Consider the following 21,398-nt stretch of genomic DNA (forward strand, 5'->3'; position numbering starts at 1 on the left):
AGTGCCTGCCTTTGGTTGCGAAAGCACGTTTGAACTTGAAAATGAATCACCAAATGAACAGCTTGCAAGTAAAAGCATATAACCTTTATTATAATAAGGTGAGGGAAGAGGAGAAGGAGCAAATCATGTAACTTAGGTTCTTCCTGGACTGGGGGATCTTCTTTTCTATCCGGACTACTGGCACTGGAAATACACAGGAGAAGGGTGTGAGACGCAATAGGCAGACATGAGGCACAGACACTGATCCACGCAGGATCCTTTGAAACTCTTCTTCCTCCAGGGTAGTTTGCCAGTCAATGTTGCCACTATGCTTCCCCATGATCGAGTCCACACAACAGTTCAGTTCATCCACAGTAAGGCCATAGAGAGATAAAGAGAGTTTTGGCTTGCAGCCGCTTACCACTCTACACTGAGACACAGACTATCCCTAGGGGTGATTTGATTTTGGTTTTTGAGAAAACCACCTCACATTTTCGGATCCAGTTATATTCTAGACCATGTGTGTTTTTCTTGTCCCAACTAAAAATATCTGTCTCCTGTATTGAGTCTGGCTAGATGCCATGGTTTCAGCCCACTCGGTCACACACAAGGAGATTCAGAGACAGTCATCTTGTTTTTTGTTTTGTCTTCCTGTTCAGACACTGATTTCTGTCTCTTCCCAGACATTCAGGACTCATTCTGTTATCAAGGTGTTGAGACACACACACACACGCACACACGCACACGCACACACACACACACACACACACACACACACACACACAGTGACTCAGTGGCCGCACTGAGCAGTGCAAAGTTAAATGAGACGATGAGTCACAGTCTCCTGCAGGTAGAAGGGATAGGGGGGGGAGTAAGTCAGAGATAGACACTTAAGGTGCAAAGTAAAGAGAGAGAGAGAGAGAGAGAGAGAGAGAGAGAAGGCAATTTAGAGATAGGCAAAGAGTAACAGAGGATGTAGAGGAATGTGAATGATGGGAAAAATAAGGACGTAAACAGGAAGGCATTCATTTTAAGGCATTTCTGCTTTGTGGGACTGTTTACAGTGAAGAGAGACAGGGGAATGACATGCAACAACTGTCCCAGGGCAGATTTGAACCTAGGACATAATGGTTGCATGGTAATGAGCCACCAGGATGCCATAATAGATTTATGCTTCCTAGAGAGCTGAAAGGAAAAGGGAATACAGGTGACATTTATGATTCAAAGTAGGAATAGTCAATTACAAATTATTTTGTCAGTTTAGTTATGCTATTTTGTTAATATATCAGATCATCCAGGGAACAGAGAAGCCAGATGACATTGGGTGGATCCAGGCAAGCTGTAATGCCATGCCAATGCCAAGATGCCAAGATGCCAGTGTCCATTATCTATGCAATCACTGCAGGGCTTATCTGGACTGATGCTGACTACACAGGTGGAGGACAGGCATGTGAACTTTTCCAGACCGTAGGCTGTGTGTTTTGTTTTGTTTTACTGAGGGACACATCCGATGCAGCCAAGGTGTGTGTCAAGTCAGCCTTGAACTGGGCAGGTTATGTAACAGTGTGTGCACAGGCACGCACACTGTGTGTATGTGTTTGTTTAATGGGTGTGTGCGCGCACCACACAATTGTTTGATGTGTGTGTGCATGTTTGATTGATGCGTGTGTGTTCGTGCAAGCTACTGTACCAATCCCCTGTCTGTACATTTGGGCTGGCTGACCACATCCTCACCCACTTACTCACTGTAACCACATTTAGATAAACACACGCCAAACACTTTCCATTCATTTTTCCTATCAACTCCTGATGCACGGCCAGTTGTGGTTAGCCATCAAAGATCACACGTCCTACTATAGGTTACACCCTAAGGTCTTTCAGCATGATTCTCCTCAGATCCACGGAGAGATTATGTAATGAAATCATGTGGGTTTGGGTTGTTATGGTAGACTTGCCAAGTATAGTAACTATAGTTGCAAGCTAGAGTTTTCTTCGCGTTTATATCAATCGGGATGAGAAAGAGAAATCATAAATTTGTTTTTGAGATTTTGGTTGCATTGTAATATCAAGTCACTGGTTATCTGTTAGTTTAGGCCTCAAGTGCTTCTGCCTTTATCATTTAATTATATTATTGTTTCTTGTGGCTCAATTTGAGTTTGCAACATGAAGAACATACATTGCTTACAAAGCATACATTGTAAGATTAAGAGTTTCCAAATATTTAGATTGTGAATATTAAAGTGCGGGGTCAGTTATGCTTGAAAAAGAAGAACAAATGTTTTGCTGTTACAATTTCGTTATTTATCATAATGACTATTTATCAAAAGCATAATTCTGTAGATTGAGCCTGGAAGGTCTTACAACACTGCAGGCTGTTCAGCTTTACTCAGCAGAATGATTAATGTTCAAGTGCTATGGTCATTCTTGGTCATGCCTCTCTGTTGCTTATCAAGTGTGAGTGTGTTGTCTCGCCAAATTCTTGAAGCGTGAGCTGATGCATTTATCACTCAAAGCAACAGCCTTTCCCCTCATTTCTGCATTGTCATCAACGACAGACCTGAATAAAATCCTCCTCCTGTTCCTTTATATAGGAACACCATCCATAATGACTATGTTGTTGGAAAGGTAAGAAGACAATGTGGATATGGATAACTTGTGTTTATATTGGCCCTCAGCTTGTGCTCTATGAAGCACATTAATTATAAAGTTGGATAGATCTATGATTTGACAGTAGATTGATGTTAGAGATGTGAAGGCACCGACTGAACCATAAGCTTCTGTAGTGGAGCAGATCAGTGCCAAGTAGTTCAAGACTGTACTTGTACTGGGCAGCTCCCAGCTATGGGTTTGTAAACCCTCCCTCACCCTGCAAGGACTCCTCTGAAGCATCTCATTAAATATGAATATGCTCTTAGTCAACATGCCTGATTAAATCAAAATATACTGAACAAAAATATACACGCAACATGCAACAATTTTAAAGATTTGACTTGGTTACACTTCAACTGAAAGACATTCTGGGCAAAGTAGAAATGCTCAGTAACAGGTCGTGCACGAAATTTGAGAGAAATAAGCTTTAATATGGAAAAATGATGGGATATTTTATTTTAAGTCATGAAACATGGGACTAAAACTTTACATTTTGCTTTTATATTTTTGTTCAGTATAGTTCGTGCTACTAGTTGGGGTTCAAGGAGTTTCAGCAGACGAAAAAAATTAATTCAGGGTCAATTGATATTTATAAAAGTGCACACATTGTTTTTCAAATGAAATATCACCTTGAAAATGATGGAAATATCATCTTAGTTGACGCAACAAACCATGTTCTCAGAAAATTCAGAGGACAATAAAGATGAATATTCTCCTACAAATACATTTTTTTAGTTCTATGCTCCCTCTGGCACCACCCAAAGATTATTGGAAGAAAATTCACTCCCTGATCTCTAAATTTGTTTGGGCTAAGAAAAGAGGCAAAGAAGTTGAGGGAAAGACAAGGGAGGGTAGGTGGTATCGTATTATATTTATTTTCTCATTTGTCCATCTTTCCTTTTTCTTCATTCTTCTCTTTTCATTATTATAATCTCAGATCTAAAGGAGATCGAGATCGGATGTGAAAATTTGAAAATTCATTTTTGTTTTTTGCTCTCTCCTCTCTGTTAAATGAATTTATGACCACATCCCTGTTTCATACTAAAATGTCAATAAAAATTGATGACAAAAAAAAAGAAATTCAGAGGACAAACGTGGCAATTTTGCAGAATGTAACCACTCATTAAACCCATGTTGACGAAAACATGGGGATGATGAAACGCCTGATAGGAATTCCCTTGGTCTTTACAGTACAGACCTCCTCAGTAGAATTCCATTCCAATCAATCTTGTTTTTTTTTCCACCTTACAGCATTACTAATAAAGTCCGAGCCCGATAAGAGACCCTTTCGTTTCAGTCTCTGCCGGGGAGCCAGGAAATGTTATTTTCCGCATGACCGTCTCTGGCCCTTGATTCACTTCCTGTTTTTAAATCCCGTTGGGCAACCGTTGTTATCGGATAAGACGTGACAAAAATTGCTGATGGCAAAAGGCTAGTTTTGAGGTCATGGGGTATGGCATGAAAAGAAAGAAACTACCATCTTGCAATAGAACATGCCATTGCCACCCCATGAGTGTGGATTAATCCCACATCAGGTTTTTGAAGGCCAATACCAATAATTTGGGATTGAAGGTGCTGATAGCTGATATTTTTGATTATTCAATATTGTTAAATGTTTCCATTTTCAAGGAAAGTATTCAGCATTTCATCCCAGAATTGTATTCTTGTCTGGGTGGAAAAGCCTCTGAAACAGCATTTAGACCATGATGGGACATTAAAACTCTCCACTGAAACCCAGACTAATGCAATTCTTTTAGGTGGGTCAGCACCTTCTTAAGGATAAGTTTGGCAATTTTGGACCTATATATAATTAGTCTCTTACATACCTGTAGCACTTGGACCAGGAGACAACGGTGAGCTATATACACATATTCACACATATACATACACATACACATACACATACACATATACATATACATATATATGTATATATATATATATATATATATATATATATATATATATATACCACTGGTTGTTCCAGCTACTCTTGGGTCTTTAACCTGTGAATCTAACCCAGTGTTTGAGCTTTTGCCTTCTCCAGTTTACCAGCTGGAAACCAAAAGAGCCCATATTTGCAGTGTTTTCCACTTCATTGAGATTAATGTTTACAATCTCTGTCAAAATGAACCTGGAGATGTCTGGTTAGGTTTTTTTTTTGTTTTGCTTTTACAAACATTAGAATGCATCCTATACAGGGGAAATAAAGTCAAACTTCAGGAGAAGAACACATTAGAAAATCATGGTTGCCGGCAGTTGACCTTTAGCAAGAGGCCAGGGAGATTGTCCTCTAATTTCATAATCTGTTTACCGCAATCAGAAAAACTACGAGGACACTGTTGTTTCTTAGTCATTTAGCCTGATGTCTCTTAGTCATTTGGATTAATCATTTGTTCAGTATACTTTCCATGTCATCTGTAAGAAAACTGAAAATTAGCAAGAAGACATTGCGGCAATGCAATGACTTGCTGCTGATAGGAGGCAAAACTCACCAGCTCAAACTAGTTTATTTCCCCTATTTTTTATGTTGAGGGAAGCTTTTAGATTTAGCTCATTTTGCTCACACAAGTGTATGTTTTCAGTGTGTTTATTCAAGTGTGCTGCCTGGAAATGTGTTTCCCCACACAAATATAATATAGAAGGAAACACCAGCCCTCATTGCACAGTGACGTTCTGTCCGATTCTAGTCAGTCAAACCACAAGGCCAAAGGGTCAAATGGTGAGGCAGGGAATCCCCTCTCCTCCCACACCATGTGTCCCTTCAGTCACTCCTCCCCTGTAACATTCATTCTTTGTGACGCCACATCAGCTTCTAACCCACAAAACCCACAAATTCTCTCCTTTTCCATTTTTCATGAATTGCCATGACCACGATAACAAACAGCAGTATAGCACAGTGGTTCTCAACGTGGGGTCCGGGGACCACCAGGGGTCCTTGAGGGGGTTCCAGGGGGTCCCCAGCAAACTGATGAATTATTAAACTTCACCATTATTTCATTTACAGGAATTTAACACAATTAGAGAATGTAGAAGAATGACTATTTTGATCATAGTTTCACTGTTATCTCTCTACATACAATACAGATAGTCATGGAATTCTGGACAAAATCATATCTAACAATAAAAATATTCTCAGATTTGGGTCCGAGAGACAAAATCTCATCAAATGGGGGTCTGTGGCCTAAATGTGTACTAAATTAACAGTAATTAACAGTAAATTAGTAACTTAGTTACAGTAAGTTAGTTACTTTAAAAACAACAACAAAAAACAAAAAACAGACACAAAAGCTGCTCAATAATAGCAAAATGGGTAAATGTAATCTGTTACTTCGACCCTTGCACACACACACACACACACACACACACACATATATATACATGGTGACACATGAGTGTTTGTGTGTGAGTTATCTTGACGACTAAGTAAGCACAGACAAATAATGCACCTATAATTGGACTGTCCCTCTCTTCTGTGTTGTGAGTCACTGGACTGTCTTAAAGTTTCTCCGTAGCCTAATAGTTGCTTTTCACCAACAGCACAGCACCCAGGGCCATTATTACTACTACTAGCAATAATAATACATTTTATTCATATAGCACGTATGTAAAATCAGAGTTTATGACTTAATGACCTACTACAAGGTAATTTATACTTTATTAATGGTATTCAAAACATACTGAATAAAAACAGGATTAAGGTTCATTCACAGTCTCTGTCAAAAGGAACCCAGAAATGCCACAGTTTTTTTCTGTAGAATTTATCCTAAACAGGTAAAATAATGTCAGGCACCAGAAAAAATAGACCACACAGATTCCCCTGTAACTTGTAACTGTGTCCATCAAAATCTGAAAAACTGCAAGGCCAGTGTTGTTTCTTAGTTATTTGGCCTGATATTTACTTAGTCATTTGGATTAATCATTTGTTCAGTATAGTTTCATGTCATCTGTATGAAAACTGAGAGTCTAGGATCCAAAATTAAATAATAGTCTAAATCTAAATCTGTATCATTTTTTAAATCACTTTTCAAAACTTATTTTTATAGACTTGCCTTTTATTATTGTTTTGACCTCCCTTTTATTTGTATTTATTATTATTTATTTATTAATTATTATTATTTATATTTATTGCTTTTGCTGTTGATATTGTGTTTTTTTTTGTCCTTTGTAAATTGCTCTGTAACTGTATTTTGAAAAGTGCTATATAAATAAAGATGACAATGATGATGATAATTAATATCATTATGAGCGGGCTGTTTCAAATCAGAAGGGTCAGCCATCCCATTAGCCTATGGTTGTTGAGACTGATGGTGGGGTTAGATATTATTAATAGATTATTCTAATTATTAAAGGTACGGAAGAGGACTAGAATTCTGTTACATCAGATCCCGTATTGCTTAATGTTAAGATGATTTGTTTCAGGTTTGATGGGGGCGATGGATTGGAAGCAGATGCATCTGCTGAAATGATATTGCAGAAATTACATAAGAGTTCTTTAGAAGGCACAGACTGTACTATGTTCCCAGATCATTCTCAAGCTTAGTTGAATCTCAGAGTTTGTGAATAGTTTCTCAGTAGCTCCATTTCTGCCACTTGACTGAATTGAGCATATGGCTAAAGATCAACATGGCTTTCCAGATCATTTTGAATGTAAGAGTGTGCCCAGTGGGTAACTGGAATTAAAATCTACACAATTTTCAAGGGTCGTGCATTTAATAGTGATTAACTTGCAAACTTGATGAATCAGAAAATTACGATTTTCACTTTCGCTGTTTTTTTTTCCAGATCAGCACACCAAGTTGGACTTCTTAGATAAATTCTTTTGGTTTGATTGTTCATACCATGAGATTTTTATCTGTTAGTCTGATGTAGAAGCACTTGTCACCCACAACAAAATCAGATTTTAAAGAATCTATTCTTTTTTACTTTTGTCTCCCAGATGATGGATGTTGCCACTGATTGGACTAAAGGCTGTGTAGCATAATTACTGATTTTGATGGATTATTGAATTTCATGAAACAAAATCCAGAATAGTGTTTTTTTTGGAGTGAGTCATTGACTATGATTGGAAATGGTTTCCTAATGTTGTGCAGTTGTTCCTCAGAAAATAATCTTTATGATAAGTTTACATTAGGATGTGACACATATGGTCATCAGTCATCACAGCAAATGGTTCACTACCGAGCTAGCTGATTCAAATCAATTGGTACAGAAATTGTGTGTGTGTGTGTGTGTGTGTGTGTGTGTATATGTGTGTGTACACCAGTGTGTAAACCATCCAAACATGCTTTATATATTATTCTGCGTCAAATCACAATCCAATTAAAGGAGAAATTGTGTTCTATTGACTACACTCACTATGAGCTGTAGTCTACTGTACAGCACGCACAAATACACACACACACACGCGCACGCACACCTACACACACACACACACACACACACACTCACAATGAGCTGTTAGTCCATATTCACACCAGGTGACATTGCCTAATTTAAAGTGGAAATTTCACTGCTGTGAGTGTGTAATCCCTTTGCGGTCATCTTGTTGTAACAGAAACAGACCACTGACTCCACGCTTGGTCAGTATAACATAGTCACTATAGATCAATCTGTGACAGTTTTATGATGGAAAATTATGGAAAATGACATCACATCAGAGAGCAATTTGTGCTCCAAATTGATAATGGAGGGGCTATTTGCTCAGTCTTTTTGAAGGGTTGTTTGTGCCACAACTTGATTTCATTTGCATGAATTTTGTAGTGAATAAGACAAAAACTCTGGGGTCAAACAACTGAGACACAAATAATTGTGCAGATTGCCCTCGCAATGCAACCTTAGTGAACCTGGACCTAAATGTCTTGTGAATCTACGGCATCTCAATTAGTTGGCCTGGGACGCTTCTCTGTTGCAGCCCCACTTTTTGATTTTTTGTAATCTTTGAAATAATGCCATGTAATTAAATCACTTAATTGTCATCACCTCCTTTTGCATATGCTGTATTGTTTTTTATTTTGGACATTGTGGTCTGGTTTTTGTGATATTTTGCCTTACACAATATATAGGATTTTGATCCCAAATTCTTGTCAAAAAAAACAATGTACAACATCACTGGGAAGGTACTGTACATTAGTGATGGGGTGATTCACAAATCAATCGTTCATTTGAACAATACTTAAAATAAAAGTGGTCGAATTAGTCCGCCAAAGGAGCTGAATCAAAATTTAAAAGCGGTTCAGTGTCCATGGTTCGACTCTGTACAGTTCTAACTAAACCAACATGCTTGTAAACACAGACACGAGTGTTCAGGACAAATGTACTTATTTGCCTACATTGGCAATGACTTCAATGCTAGCTGACTACTCTCCAAAATGGGTGCAAGCAACCGCAGTTGCAACAAACTACATCAAAAGTAAATCCAAGCTCCGCCCACACTGTTTGATTGACAAGTGATCTCTGGGAAGTGCAGTGTAGAAACACCGCAGCAATGAGCGCTGATGCTGCATTGAAGCAGTGTCGAATTTACGCTTTGAACGAGTGTCCGACCAGGAAGTGCCACATGAACACATTATGTCGGATGATCAAGTCGGAGAAATTTCATACAATAAAGCCTAAAATGAAGACATGGATATTCCTTGATAACTATAGTGCCATGGTATTCAATTTCCTGTGGTATTTATATTCATAATCCCCTGAAATAGCTGTAGATTGCTTGCTAGCTAGGCTATCGCTAGCTCAATTGCTAATGTTGTAAATGTAATGTGTGTAAACAGTTGAGGAGACATTCACCAATTTTCCGACCATAAAGCATGTGAACGTGAACTACTCAGATGGCCGAGTTGTGACGTATTCCGGACTCTAAAAGAAAAAAAAAACACCACAGCAATAACCTTTTAGCGTCAAAGATGAAAAAATAAATTCTTGTAGATTACCACTTCAACTATAATTCAATTCAATTCAAATTACTTTATTTTCCGTGAGGAACTTCATTTGTGCAGTGTACAGACAAGGCAAATAAGACAATCACAAAACAATCATGACAGTCATCAACATAATAGATAGTCCTTGTCTACAACCATACAAGAGACAAATGATAAGAGTTTGGATGTCAAAATCGTTCTGTGCTTTTCATCATTACAATGTGAATATTTGTTTTGTGGCAGCTATTACATGGTTGATGTCAGACAGACAGTTTTCCATTAACGCCTGCACAAAGCCTTTTACCAAACAACTACTCATCACTTTCCCACTACTGTGGCTCAGCAGAAACCAAAACAAATGTAGAATCAATTAGTCTGTCAGTCCTGTTGAGTGTATCCGTTACATTTGGGTGTTTGTGGTTAAGAGTTGTATGTGTATGTGTGTGTGAGAGAGAAAGAGACTTGTGGTAAGTTTACATGTTGCATTAAAACTGTTATGTCAGTAAGCACATTCAGGTTTGTTGCCTTAGTAACGGTTGATTCCCATGTTCATCATCCCCTCACAGAGAACTGAGTGGGTGGTACAAACCAAATTTCCATTCACAACCTTATATGGAATGTACCAAATCCTGAGGGTTGTGGGGGCTATGCCAAGTGAAATAATTCTGTTGATGCATATCATATTTTAAGCATCATTGTCTAAACAAACACCACATGACATGTGTTAAGACATGATGAAAGAAGCCTCTCACTCAAATAAATAGCCCATGAGGTCATGGCCATCCTGTCATGGCCATCCTGTCATTTGTTTGTTTATGTGTGCGTGTGTGTGTGTGTGCGTGTGTGTATGTGCGTGCGTGTCAAAGTTATTAGTGGTAAATCCAGCATGTTAAGCTTGATGATAAATTGGCTGCATGATGTGATTTAACAAGCCAAATAAACTGCGACAAAACACGAACGCCGCTACCCGGATACAGCAAGCAAAACCATCTTCATTTTAGAATCAAGGCGAAACACACAAAAGAATGTAAATGAGACTATAAATTTCCCTCACAGACGCACATCATCTTGACATAAAACATGATAAAAAGCCCTCCATAAATGATGACATCAAGGGAGGCCAGTTTCGACATCTAGTCATCTCAGTTTATAGCTTTTTGCCCTGGGTTCGCCCGTTTCTTTTGGTACCATAGGAACAGAACAGGGGCGTCAATTCAACACTAAACACTAAACTATGACAAAGACCCTGCATCTAATATAATTTACCACCATTCAAGCCTGCTGACTGACTGACAAGAAATCTGGTCATTGTGATAAATTATTAGTCGTAGGTCACCAAACTATCACCTTAGATGGAAGATATGTCCATACTTGGTCTTGCTCATTGATGCCCATGAAGCAGAGTTAGACGCTGAGGGGAAAATGGGGACAGAGAGGTGAGATTCCAGCCTTTGGGTTGATTTGACAGTGACAGTGTCTTTTCTCGCACTGCTTTGTTGCCTCAGGTTTTAGGGGCAGGCCTTCTAAACATTTCACCCCCCTTCCAGTGCTCTCTTAGTCATCACTCTTTGATACATTGTGTATTTCATTCCTTTTCTTGGCTGTAGGAAATCCATTATAAACATAGTTACAAACAGCCTCCATAGACTAAGACGACTAAGAAATGCCAGACACAGGAAGCCCATACTGGCTTTTTTCTGGAACTGGATTTTTGTAGGTCTGACAATGGCTTCATACCAGAGATATTTGGAAAAAGTGAGTTAATTCCCATCCCCTGTCCTGTCTACCAGATGCTTGGTGAATAGTGGGATGTGGAATGCTGACAGCCAGAACCAAATTTGGTGTTTTGATGTGTCACCCACTCCCCTCACACATACACACACACACACACACACACACACACACACACACACACACACTCATAAAAGCACTAATGCTAATACCAATGTTAGTACTAATATGAATGCTAATACTATCACTGACAGTAATACTAATGCTAATACCAGTATGAATACTAATACTGATTTCGCTGAGTTTTTTTGTGATTATAGCGGTCAAAAATGCTTGATTTTGCAGCGGCTTTTCTCAAAAATTGCGATACAATTTGCGAGGTTTTATGTGCTCTTTTTGCGGTAAAATTGCGGGAATTGGGAAAAATTGCAAGCAAAGAAAAAAATTTTTTTTTTCTCTCTCTCTCTCTCTCTCTCTCTCTCACACACACTCACTCACTCACACACACACACACACACACAGCCTCCCCCTATTCTCTCCAACTCTCCGTTTAAGCTATTAACTCTTCCAAGAGCTTGAATTTTGCACTCACCTCGATACTTGCAGCACTCGTTTTGTTTTGTTTTGCACGGTCTATGGCAGTATTTTTTGTTGGCAGGTGAGTTTTGTTCATCTTCCACCTGAATGCGCGCTGCGATGACGTAAGTTAACACGACATGAAATGCGACAATTGGTCCAAATCACAAGTGGTCTGTTGATTTGGCCATTTCATGCAGAAAAGTTGCGGCAATTTTGCAAAACTGCAAGCTCTCGCAAATATTGCGGAGATTTCTTGAATTCGCGTTAATTATTGCGATCGCAAAATCGCAATTTCTTGGAGGGACTGACTAATACCAACACTACTAGTACCAATGCTAATGCTAAAACTAGCACAAATACTGATACTAATACTGCTGTTGTGTTAAAACAAAGACTCTCACTGTTTGCTTTCATTAACTAGCATGTACATATGAAAGCAGACAACACAGGCTATATGATCCTCTCAAATGGGAACTGAATGGAATACTTCATGTTCATTGTTCAAAGATGAAACCCATTTAGTAAATTTGATAAATATATCCCATTTCACAGACTTTATCATTTCGTCACTCTGATAAAGATGACACCCTTTTAGTCAGCATGTGCAGCCATGTCAAACACGTTTCATACATTTTTCGATTAGCTGTGCTTAATATTCATATGTGGTAAGCACTTGGAGTCATGACAGTTACATTTTCAACATCAGTTAGTCATATGGACGTCACAGTGTCTCAGTGTTTTGCACTGTATCCTTCCAGCCAGAAGGTTGCTGGTTTGATTTCCAGTCCTTTCTGTGTGGGGTTTGCATGTTCTCCCTGTGTTCTCCTGGCTTCCTCCCAGCTGGCTGGATTGGAGACTCTGCTCTACCTACTGTCCATAGGTATGAATGGGAGTGTCTGTCTATCTGTGTAAGACCTGTCCAGGGTGTCTCCCTGCCTTCCACCCAGTGCATGCTGGGATAGGATCTAGACCTCCACAACCCTGAATAGGAATAAGTAAGTAGAGAAAATGAATGAACAAAGCTATCTCTTCTCTATAAATGACACTGTTTTGTAAGAACGTCATCCCGCCAAATACACTGTTAAGTTTGTTTATTCTCATCAGTTGCACACGCCTTTTCTTTAGAGGTGAAGAACATACTGTCACAGCGCCTGGCTGTCAGCCAGCTGTGGGATTTAACACCTTCAGCCATTCAGTGAAGCAGGAGTTTCCCTTTCACCAGCCCTCATGGTGGACAGAGGAGGCTCCCCTGAATAAACAGCATGACTGGACTAGACCTTCTCCTCTGAGGACACTACCCTGCACATACCAAAATGGTGTGTGTGTATGTGTGTGTGTGTGTGTGTGTGTGTGTGTGTGTGTATAATATGAATGAGAGTGTATGGCAAGACAAGGAAAACATGCACACAATTTAAGTGAGTTTCCATATGAGCACTGGCAAATAGTTTATGTTTTGGGGCAAAAAAGAGAGAGAGAAAGAGAGAGAGAGAGAGAGAGAGAGAGAGAGAGAGAGAGAGAGAGAGAGAGAGAGAGAGAGAGTAAGTGTCAGAGTCAGAGTGAGTAGTCTCAGTGTGTGTTTGCATCAAGAGAAAGGTAGTCTGTCCAGACAGTGTGTCCGATGACATCATACTCAGTAATAACTTCCGTGTGTGTCTGTGTGTGTGTGCGTGGGGGTGGGTGGGAGGGGCTAGAGATCTAGCCTATATAAAGCACTCATTCAAACATTCAGACTAAACCAGTGGCAGTGAAGGAGGAACTGAAAGAGACTAGAGCTCCAACCACAGAGACGACCTCTACTACATCTGTATTACTTCCATCTTCCAACTCCTGCAACACTTCAATCACAAGGTAAGGACTTGGATCACATCTATAAGTTTTAGAGCTTCACAATTCCATTTGAATTTCAAGTGCAACATGAAATAGGGGCTCAGTACACACAGAATTCTATTGACTGACTGTCTCACAGAGTTTAGGAGTTGTGTCAATTAGCTACATAACATCTTGTTCTGACCAGGTCCTTTAAAGGGTGAACACTGTTAATAACATAATATTACAATGTTGTTATCTGGTAATGTTATGTGTTTAGCAATCACAATGCTATAAGGTAAAATGACAAGGGTTTATAAAACAAAAAAAATCATAAAGTCATGCAAAGCCACTGAGAAAATTGAAGAAGGTGCCATTTGAATTTGACTATTTTTAATAAAAATTCAATTTGATTCAACTTTAATTTCCCATTGCAGCAGCAAATAGCAATACAATACAGCAAAGGAAAATAGGCGATTCCTATTTCAATTGGCAGTTCCACATAGGAAAATGTTAAATAAAAATGTATGGATGACAGTATGAAAACACAATGGATTACAGCATTAAATAGCAGCAGTAGTAGCAGCAGAATTTAATGAGACAGAAAAAGGATGAGATGATGATTGGTGATATTTAGGCAACTTTAAACGGGATGATATCTGTGGCATTTCCACTAAGGACTTTATACTCATGAGTGATTTATTAATTCATTTAACACTAGAAAGGTCAAACACCATTAAATATGAGCTATTTTGAAAATTAGTAAAATTTAAAAAAATAAAAAAGTAAAATATCTCAGCTTTCCCTCCACCTTCTGCACAAGCCTGTTTAAGGTTTCAAATTAAGGAGTAAGTAGTTCTAATTGTATTAAGCCCCTTCAGTTAATGGTTTATTGTCCAGCTCTTAGACCCCCAAAATACATTGGCATTTCTAATGTTAAAACTGTGTCTTTTTCTACTCAGGACCAAAATTACTGTAGCCTCCCCTTGGTTTAACAAAAACTGATTCAGAAGAATTGACCCCAATGCTGGGAAACAGTCAGTGGTTTTCTGTGCAGTCAGTTGGTCAGCAGTGAAAGGGTTGTGCAAACAGAGAAGTGCTCAAGTTATGCAAACAGAGCCTGGGGCCACAGTGTTTGACCTGTGACCATATATCAGCTCTATGATGCTGCTACTACATAAAGCTGCATGTAGCAAGTACACGCTATTGATGTCTGAAATGGAAAACCAATAGAAAGGTTACTGATTCACACACACTTTTTCCAGTTGGCACTAATGCATACGCAGCCAGGCATGTGTGACACGCACACACACATTTGCGTTACTATACTTGCGAGGACCTTCATCAACTACATCTTAACCCTTAATCAAGTCCTAATCCTAAACTAACTGTAACCCTTAGCCCAAATTTCCTCACTCTGAAGGTCTAAAACTCAAACTGGTTCTCACAAGGATAGAAGTACAACAACATAGACACACACACACACACACAAGCATACCTCACACTTCATCCAAGGTTGGTATCAGCAGCTTGTTATGTCGTGTCCCAATCTGTAGTCCTAACTGTCCAACACCAAGGTCTCATGTCAGTGTTTGGACTTCGTTCTGTGTTTATCAGGCTTCTCACAGTAGGGCTGCTGATCTGGAATCACTTACCTCCTACCCTTGAGCAACTTATTCATTATTTTCTGGAAAACAAACCTGATCCTTTCCTAACACCTTTCCTAACCGCCCTTGTTTTATTAAAAACAACTGAGAGCTATTTCTGAGTTTGGTTCTCCTGGGTTTAAATAACAGTGTTGAGCAATCAAATTCACTCAGTGTTCCCTCTTAACAAGAATCAGATTTTCCCATAAACAGATGTGGAATGCATGTTTTTTTAGAGTTGGCATTTAAACAAGTTTCCTGACAGCGAGCAAAGCACATAATATGCTAAGTCATGTTACAGCATGCCATGTCAGCAAATGACCTAGATTCATTTCTGTTTAAATGGACAGTTTTTACATCTTAGAATATCTTCTTGGGCAACATTTTGTCCTGCACAGTAGATTATATCCATCTCAACAGCAGTATATTTTTCCTAAAACATCAGCAACATATTTTCTTGGCCTTTGCTCTCTCCTTGTGATGAGGCACTATATTTAGATTCCCATGTTTGTGCAGAGAAGAATCAGAATCAGTTTTAATGGCCTGCTGCACACCGAATGTGAATTTAAACCTACCGACACTTCTGACACAAGAAAAGAAAACTAAACTGTAACCTATATCCTCTTCTTTCCTTCCCAGGATGCTGTGCGCGTACGCTTTCCTTTTGCTGTGTCTGAGCAGCGCTGGGCTGGGCAGCCTGCAGGAGAAACAGACAGACTTTGGCCTGAAGGTTTTCTCCCAGCTGGTCCAGGACTCTGCGGAGGAGAACGTGGCCTTCTCCCCCTACGGCGTGGCCTCTGTCCTGGGCATGGCTCAGCTTGGCGCTGGGGGAAACACCCGCAGGGCCTTAACTGCTGCCATGGGCTTTTCTCTGCAAGGTAAGAACTGGTTAATACATTAGTTGAGATGAAACTCGAAGACCAATGCAGTGGCAAATAGTAATAGGATACAGCAAAGAAAAATAGAATATAAATAAGAAAGTGGAGATTACATAAACATACGCAAGTGACAGTGATACCTGATGATACCTAACAGAGAAGCTAAGAAACCAAGCAAAACAAGGCTGATGCCAATACTGTAATTTGTGGACTCAAACTGCTTATAGCCGATAATTTGCATTGATATTAAATATTTTTTACATTTTTTACCACTTTCACGCCAAACAATTCTCAAACAATGACAATGACAACAATTTTTCCCCATAATCGTATTCTTGTTAAGGTGGGAACGCCTCTGAAAGAGTATATAGACGATCATGGGACACTAAAACTTGGTTATAAGATAAAACTTTATTGATCCTCATGGGGAAATGTATCAGTTAATTAATCAGTTCTTCTCCTCTGCCTCCCCTGCCATCCAGTGCGCGGGATGTCTCGGCAGCAGCGTCTTCTGCAGCGGGATGTTTCCAGTGAGGAGGGCGTGGAGGTGGCCAGTGGGGTGATGGTGGAGAGGAAGATGAGCCTGGAGAAGGGATACCGTCGGGCCCTGATGAAGGCCTTCCAGACCGACCCTCACCAGGTCGACTTCACTAGGCCAGACCAGGCACTCGGCATCATCAACGCCTGGGTCTCGGACCACACTGCAGGTACTCACACTGACTGGCTAATGGTGGATCATTAGTGCTGGGTCAAAAAGAACGAACAAATCAGATTGAACAAATCATTCTCGAGCTCGAAACATACCAAGTCTGTACTGGTACATACTGGTTCCTCCCACTTCGAGTGGGATCTAAACCTTCAATCTAAAGTTGAAGGTGTGTTAATGAGTGAAAGGAGCTGTTGTGGTATTTGGTTGGAAAGAAGACCTGCACATGGCTTTTGACGGCATGTGGTTGGAGACCACGCTGTTGTAGCAGCAACACAGCAGCAGTGCAGGCTCTGGCTTCATAACCACAGCTCTCCAGATTCTAGGATTGTCCTCCTCATGTCCTGTTCATTTAGATTAGCTTAGTTTTAACATCTCCGCCATCCTTCATTGATCTCTTTCCTTCCCTTTCCTCTGTAGGTGCCATCCCTGAGTTCTTGCCGTCTGGCTCCCTGACTGACGAGACCCGTCTGGTCCTCCTCAATGCCCTCCACTTCCAGGGCTTGTGGAAGGTTCCCTTTGACCTAAAACTGACACAGGAGAGGATGTTCCACTGTGCCAATGGCAGCACTGTGCCAGTGCCCATGATGAGGCTCACCAATCGCTTCAACTATGGTAGGTTGTATGGATTGGCCCACTGCAATGATTTATTCAAGCTTAACGCTAGGTTCAGACATGTTGGCAAATTGGAAATTCCATCTCTCTACTGGGAAAAAAGCGATTGTACTGCCCTCCAAGTAGGAAACTACGTGTCACTTCAACATGGCATGTACAGTATGCTGCCATGTTGAAGTGACATGGCACACATACATTGTAGACACTACATAGCATTATTTTTAACATTTTTAAAATCCTCAAAATGCACCTTGCATTTTTTAAGAAACCATGTGGCAAATGATTAAACATACAACTTTGAAATCTAAAGGTACACTTACAATTGCTAACGTTCTATGCTAACCTGCTAGCTTGTAATTGATGTAAAGTTAGAAGTATGGGGAACAGTATTTTATTAGGCAAAGAAAATCTTGAACACACCCATGCTTCTTCCTTGGCTTTTCTGAGCTGGAGGTCTGACTTCAAATGGAACACAACATAACTGCATTCTACAAGTACATTCCCCACCAAATCTTAGTGTAAATCCATCCCCTTCTCCTCAATCAACAGGCGAGTTTGTGTCTACTGACGGTGTGGACTACGATGTCATCGAGGTCCCGTACGAGGGTGACTCACTGAGCATGCTCCTGGTGTCGCCCTTCGAGCCCGAGGTGCCAGTGAGCGCGCTCAGTAAGGAGCTGAGCAGCCAGAAGATTCAGCAGTGGAGGGCGAAGCTGAGGAACGTCAAGCGACAGCTGGCTATGCCCAGGTTAGAGACGGATAGTGAAAATGACAAGAAGAAATGGCCATGAGAGAAAGAGGAACGACAGATACAAGGGTTAGACCGATATGATCAAGATGAAGATATGATTTTACTCAACAGCTTCATTGGTATCAGACTGTAAAACCTGCAATGAAACCTGCCTCACCCTGCCTTAAGGAGCTGCTAACCCACCTAAAACAATTTCATTAGTGGCTTTCAGTGGAGAGTTTTAGTGTCCCATGATGGTCTAAATGCTGTTTCAGAGGCTTTACCACCCTAACAGGAATGCAATTCTAGGGAAAATACTGAATATGACATACCAGCTAGCTTCAATCAAAAAATACTGCGGCCTTCAAAAGATTATCTACTGTAATAGATTATTATAAGACATGAATCAGAATGAAAATTATACTTATGTATGTATTGTTGGTGTTTTTGTAGGTTCACCCTGGACTCTGAGGTGAATTTGAAGACGACTCTGACCAACATGGGTCTGGGAGCCATGTTCAACCTGGCTACCGCCGACTTCACACGCATCACCAGTAAGTTACAGTACCATCTTAATTGTTTAAGGAGGCCAGCCTGTATTTATTCAACTTGATTCAAAGACCTTATTTATACAACCGGCGCTTGTTCTACTAGATTCAGCATACTTTATTGGCCCTTTGATGATAACAAGGATAGAAAATAGAATCAGTCAATGTTAAAACCCAACACAAAACCAGTAATTGACTATATTACATGGAATTGAGGATGTTGCATGGTGTATAATGTACATAGGCCTAGAACTTGGTTGTCAAATTGACTTTGTAGGGATGTTCAGTAGTAGTAGTCAACGTAATATTATTAGTTGAATTTCCTTGAGCCCTACCAAAATAATTACTGTGGATTCAACTAGGGTGGATTGAACGGATGTTAATATAGGAGGTTTAGGACTAGGATAGTAATATGTGTATTCAGGTTAACAGGATATCGTAACCTAACTCTCCCTGTCTCTACCCTCCAGCTGATGAAAGGCTGTGTGTGTCCAAGGTTCTGCAGAGGGTGAAGATTGAGGTGAACGAGGAGGGAACCAAGGGGGCAGCAGCAACAGGTAAATACTGAAGTCACACACACACACACACACACACACACACACACACACACACACACTCACGCAAATATACTTGGGTCAGGCCGATATATGGGGCTGATATTGGCCTAATAGAAATCAGATATTGGCAAGTCAATGTTACCTACCTCTGATATGATTGATTCACACAGAAGCCATTTTGAACACTACCTGGAAGCGTTGTATAGCCCAGCTCTGTCCTGTTTTGTACCAAGATACATCATACAAACATTTATCATTTCACAGATTCCCTACTGAAAAACATATTTGGAGCTCAAGAATCCAGAGGGATATGTTTACATTTTAGCTAGTAGCTTACTAGCTAGTAAGCTAGCTAACTAACTTCAAACAGTCGTTGTGGTTGTTCTTCCCTGATTGCTAGCTAACTTTCTAACTGTTGGCTCTATCTTAGTCCTCACAATTTTTGGCATGAAAATGATCATATCGATATTGGCCTTCAAAAACCCATACCATTCAAACCCTAAGACATCCACGCAAATACTCTCTCTCTCTCCCTCCTGCTCCCTTTTTCTCAATCGCTCTTATTCTTTTACTCTGTCTCTGTACAAATAGGTTACTCCTGTCATACACACGAAAGATATTGACTTGTTTTTTGTCTTCCCTCTGTTAGCTGCTGTGTTGTTTTCTCGCATGGCGGTGGAGGAGATCACTCTGGACCGACCTTTCCTCTTCCTCATCCAGCACAAAGCCACAGGTAAGACACTTCAGCGCTCCCTACTTCAATTTTTAAATTCCACGTTGCTTCTTAAAAGACTTGAATTGACACTTGAAGAAGTTTCCTCTTGCCATTTATTACTATTGATGCTTCCAGTCAGTCAGCCAGTCAGTCACCAACCACAATCCAATAGTTTTATTACAGTATTTAACTGTATCTAATGTTTCCCTTCCTGTCTAGGTGCTGTTCTGTTCATGGGTCAGTTCAACCAGCCACAGCAACACTAACACAGACTGAAGCCCTGCTATCATTCCACTGTCTAACTACTGCTACTGAGACTTCAACATGACATGATGACCACAACAGACCAGCGCCATTAATACCATCAATTACGACTTAACGGACTAATTAACTGAAGGGTTTATGGATAATGTGCTTAATACTACGGGGTTTATGACTGTTTTTTGATAAGAGAGGAAAAAGTGACAGATTTGACATGAGAGGAAACATAGAAACATGGCTGATGTAAGAGATGAACTGAAACAAAATGCCAGGATGGGATAAGTTTGCTAGTCATTTCTTTCTTTTGATGGGTTTGGTTGACAAGACAGAAAAATATATGAAGGAAAATGAACTAATTAAGCAGTTTACCATTGTCTGATATAGTAGATTCACAATATGCAAATACAACAGTTAATTTTCAACAGGACAGACACCTCTAAACGATTCTGCAGACCCCTTCTTTGCTGCTTGACTGTTACCAAAAAAGATGTACTTGTTTTATATTTTTACAATGTTGATTGTAATGTCTATTTTTTTTTGTTGCTTTATTGTTGCGAAGTTACAGTTGTATTTTTTACAGTATTTATATATTTATTAAAAGGCTGAATTTTTACAGAGCTGCTCTCTCTGTGATTACTTCTGGAAGTTCTCTAAGGTGAATGCTGACCTCTTGTGTTCAAACACCCAAAATTACATTATGAATGCACAATATGAAGGGTTGTCTTATTGTAGGCCTAATTACGTGTAACATAGGCCTACAGTACAAGCTGTAGAGAAAATCTTAGCATAGTCTATACTATTCTTTATTTAACACAAACCGCAGTAAGCTGTTTAAGTGATTCATTTCTGGAAAACAGGGTTCAACCAACATGGGTTTTTAACAGCAATTGATATCAATATTTCTGGATTGAAGCTGCAAATATATTATATTTTGTGCCAACATTCAATATCTTTGAATTTCACAATTTTCATGCCAAAAAATTCTCAGTATTTAGTGTTTCCGCCAGAATTCTATATTCATGAATACTTGTGTGGAATCTGATCAAAATTTATCATTCGAATCAGTTCAGGTTAATAA

At 39.7% G+C, this 21,398-nt stretch overlaps 1 protein-coding gene across 1 annotated transcript; it reads left to right on the plus strand.

Moving 5' to 3' along the window:
• The first annotated feature begins 13,597 nt into the window (after positions 1-13,597).
• Positions 13,598-20,937, plus strand: serpine1 (serpin peptidase inhibitor, clade E (nexin, plasminogen activator inhibitor type 1), member 1). The gene is made up of 9 exons (XM_071897916.2): positions 13,598-13,706; positions 15,950-16,188; positions 16,671-16,895; positions 17,315-17,509; positions 18,059-18,257; positions 18,693-18,793; positions 19,258-19,344; positions 19,994-20,077; positions 20,279-20,937. Exons 2-9 carry the CDS (start codon positions 15,951-15,953, stop codon positions 20,323-20,325), a joined length of 1,176 nt encoding a protein of 391 aa, XP_071754017.1. The 5' UTR covers positions 13,598-13,706; position 15,950; the 3' UTR covers positions 20,326-20,937.
• The last annotated feature ends 461 nt before the right edge of the window (positions 20,938-21,398 follow it).

Source organism: Centroberyx gerrardi, chromosome 23, assembly GCF_048128805.1.
Source record: "Centroberyx gerrardi isolate f3 chromosome 23, fCenGer3.hap1.cur.20231027, whole genome shotgun sequence".
In the NCBI taxonomy this organism is placed as follows: domain Eukaryota; kingdom Metazoa; phylum Chordata; class Actinopteri; order Beryciformes; family Berycidae; genus Centroberyx; species Centroberyx gerrardi.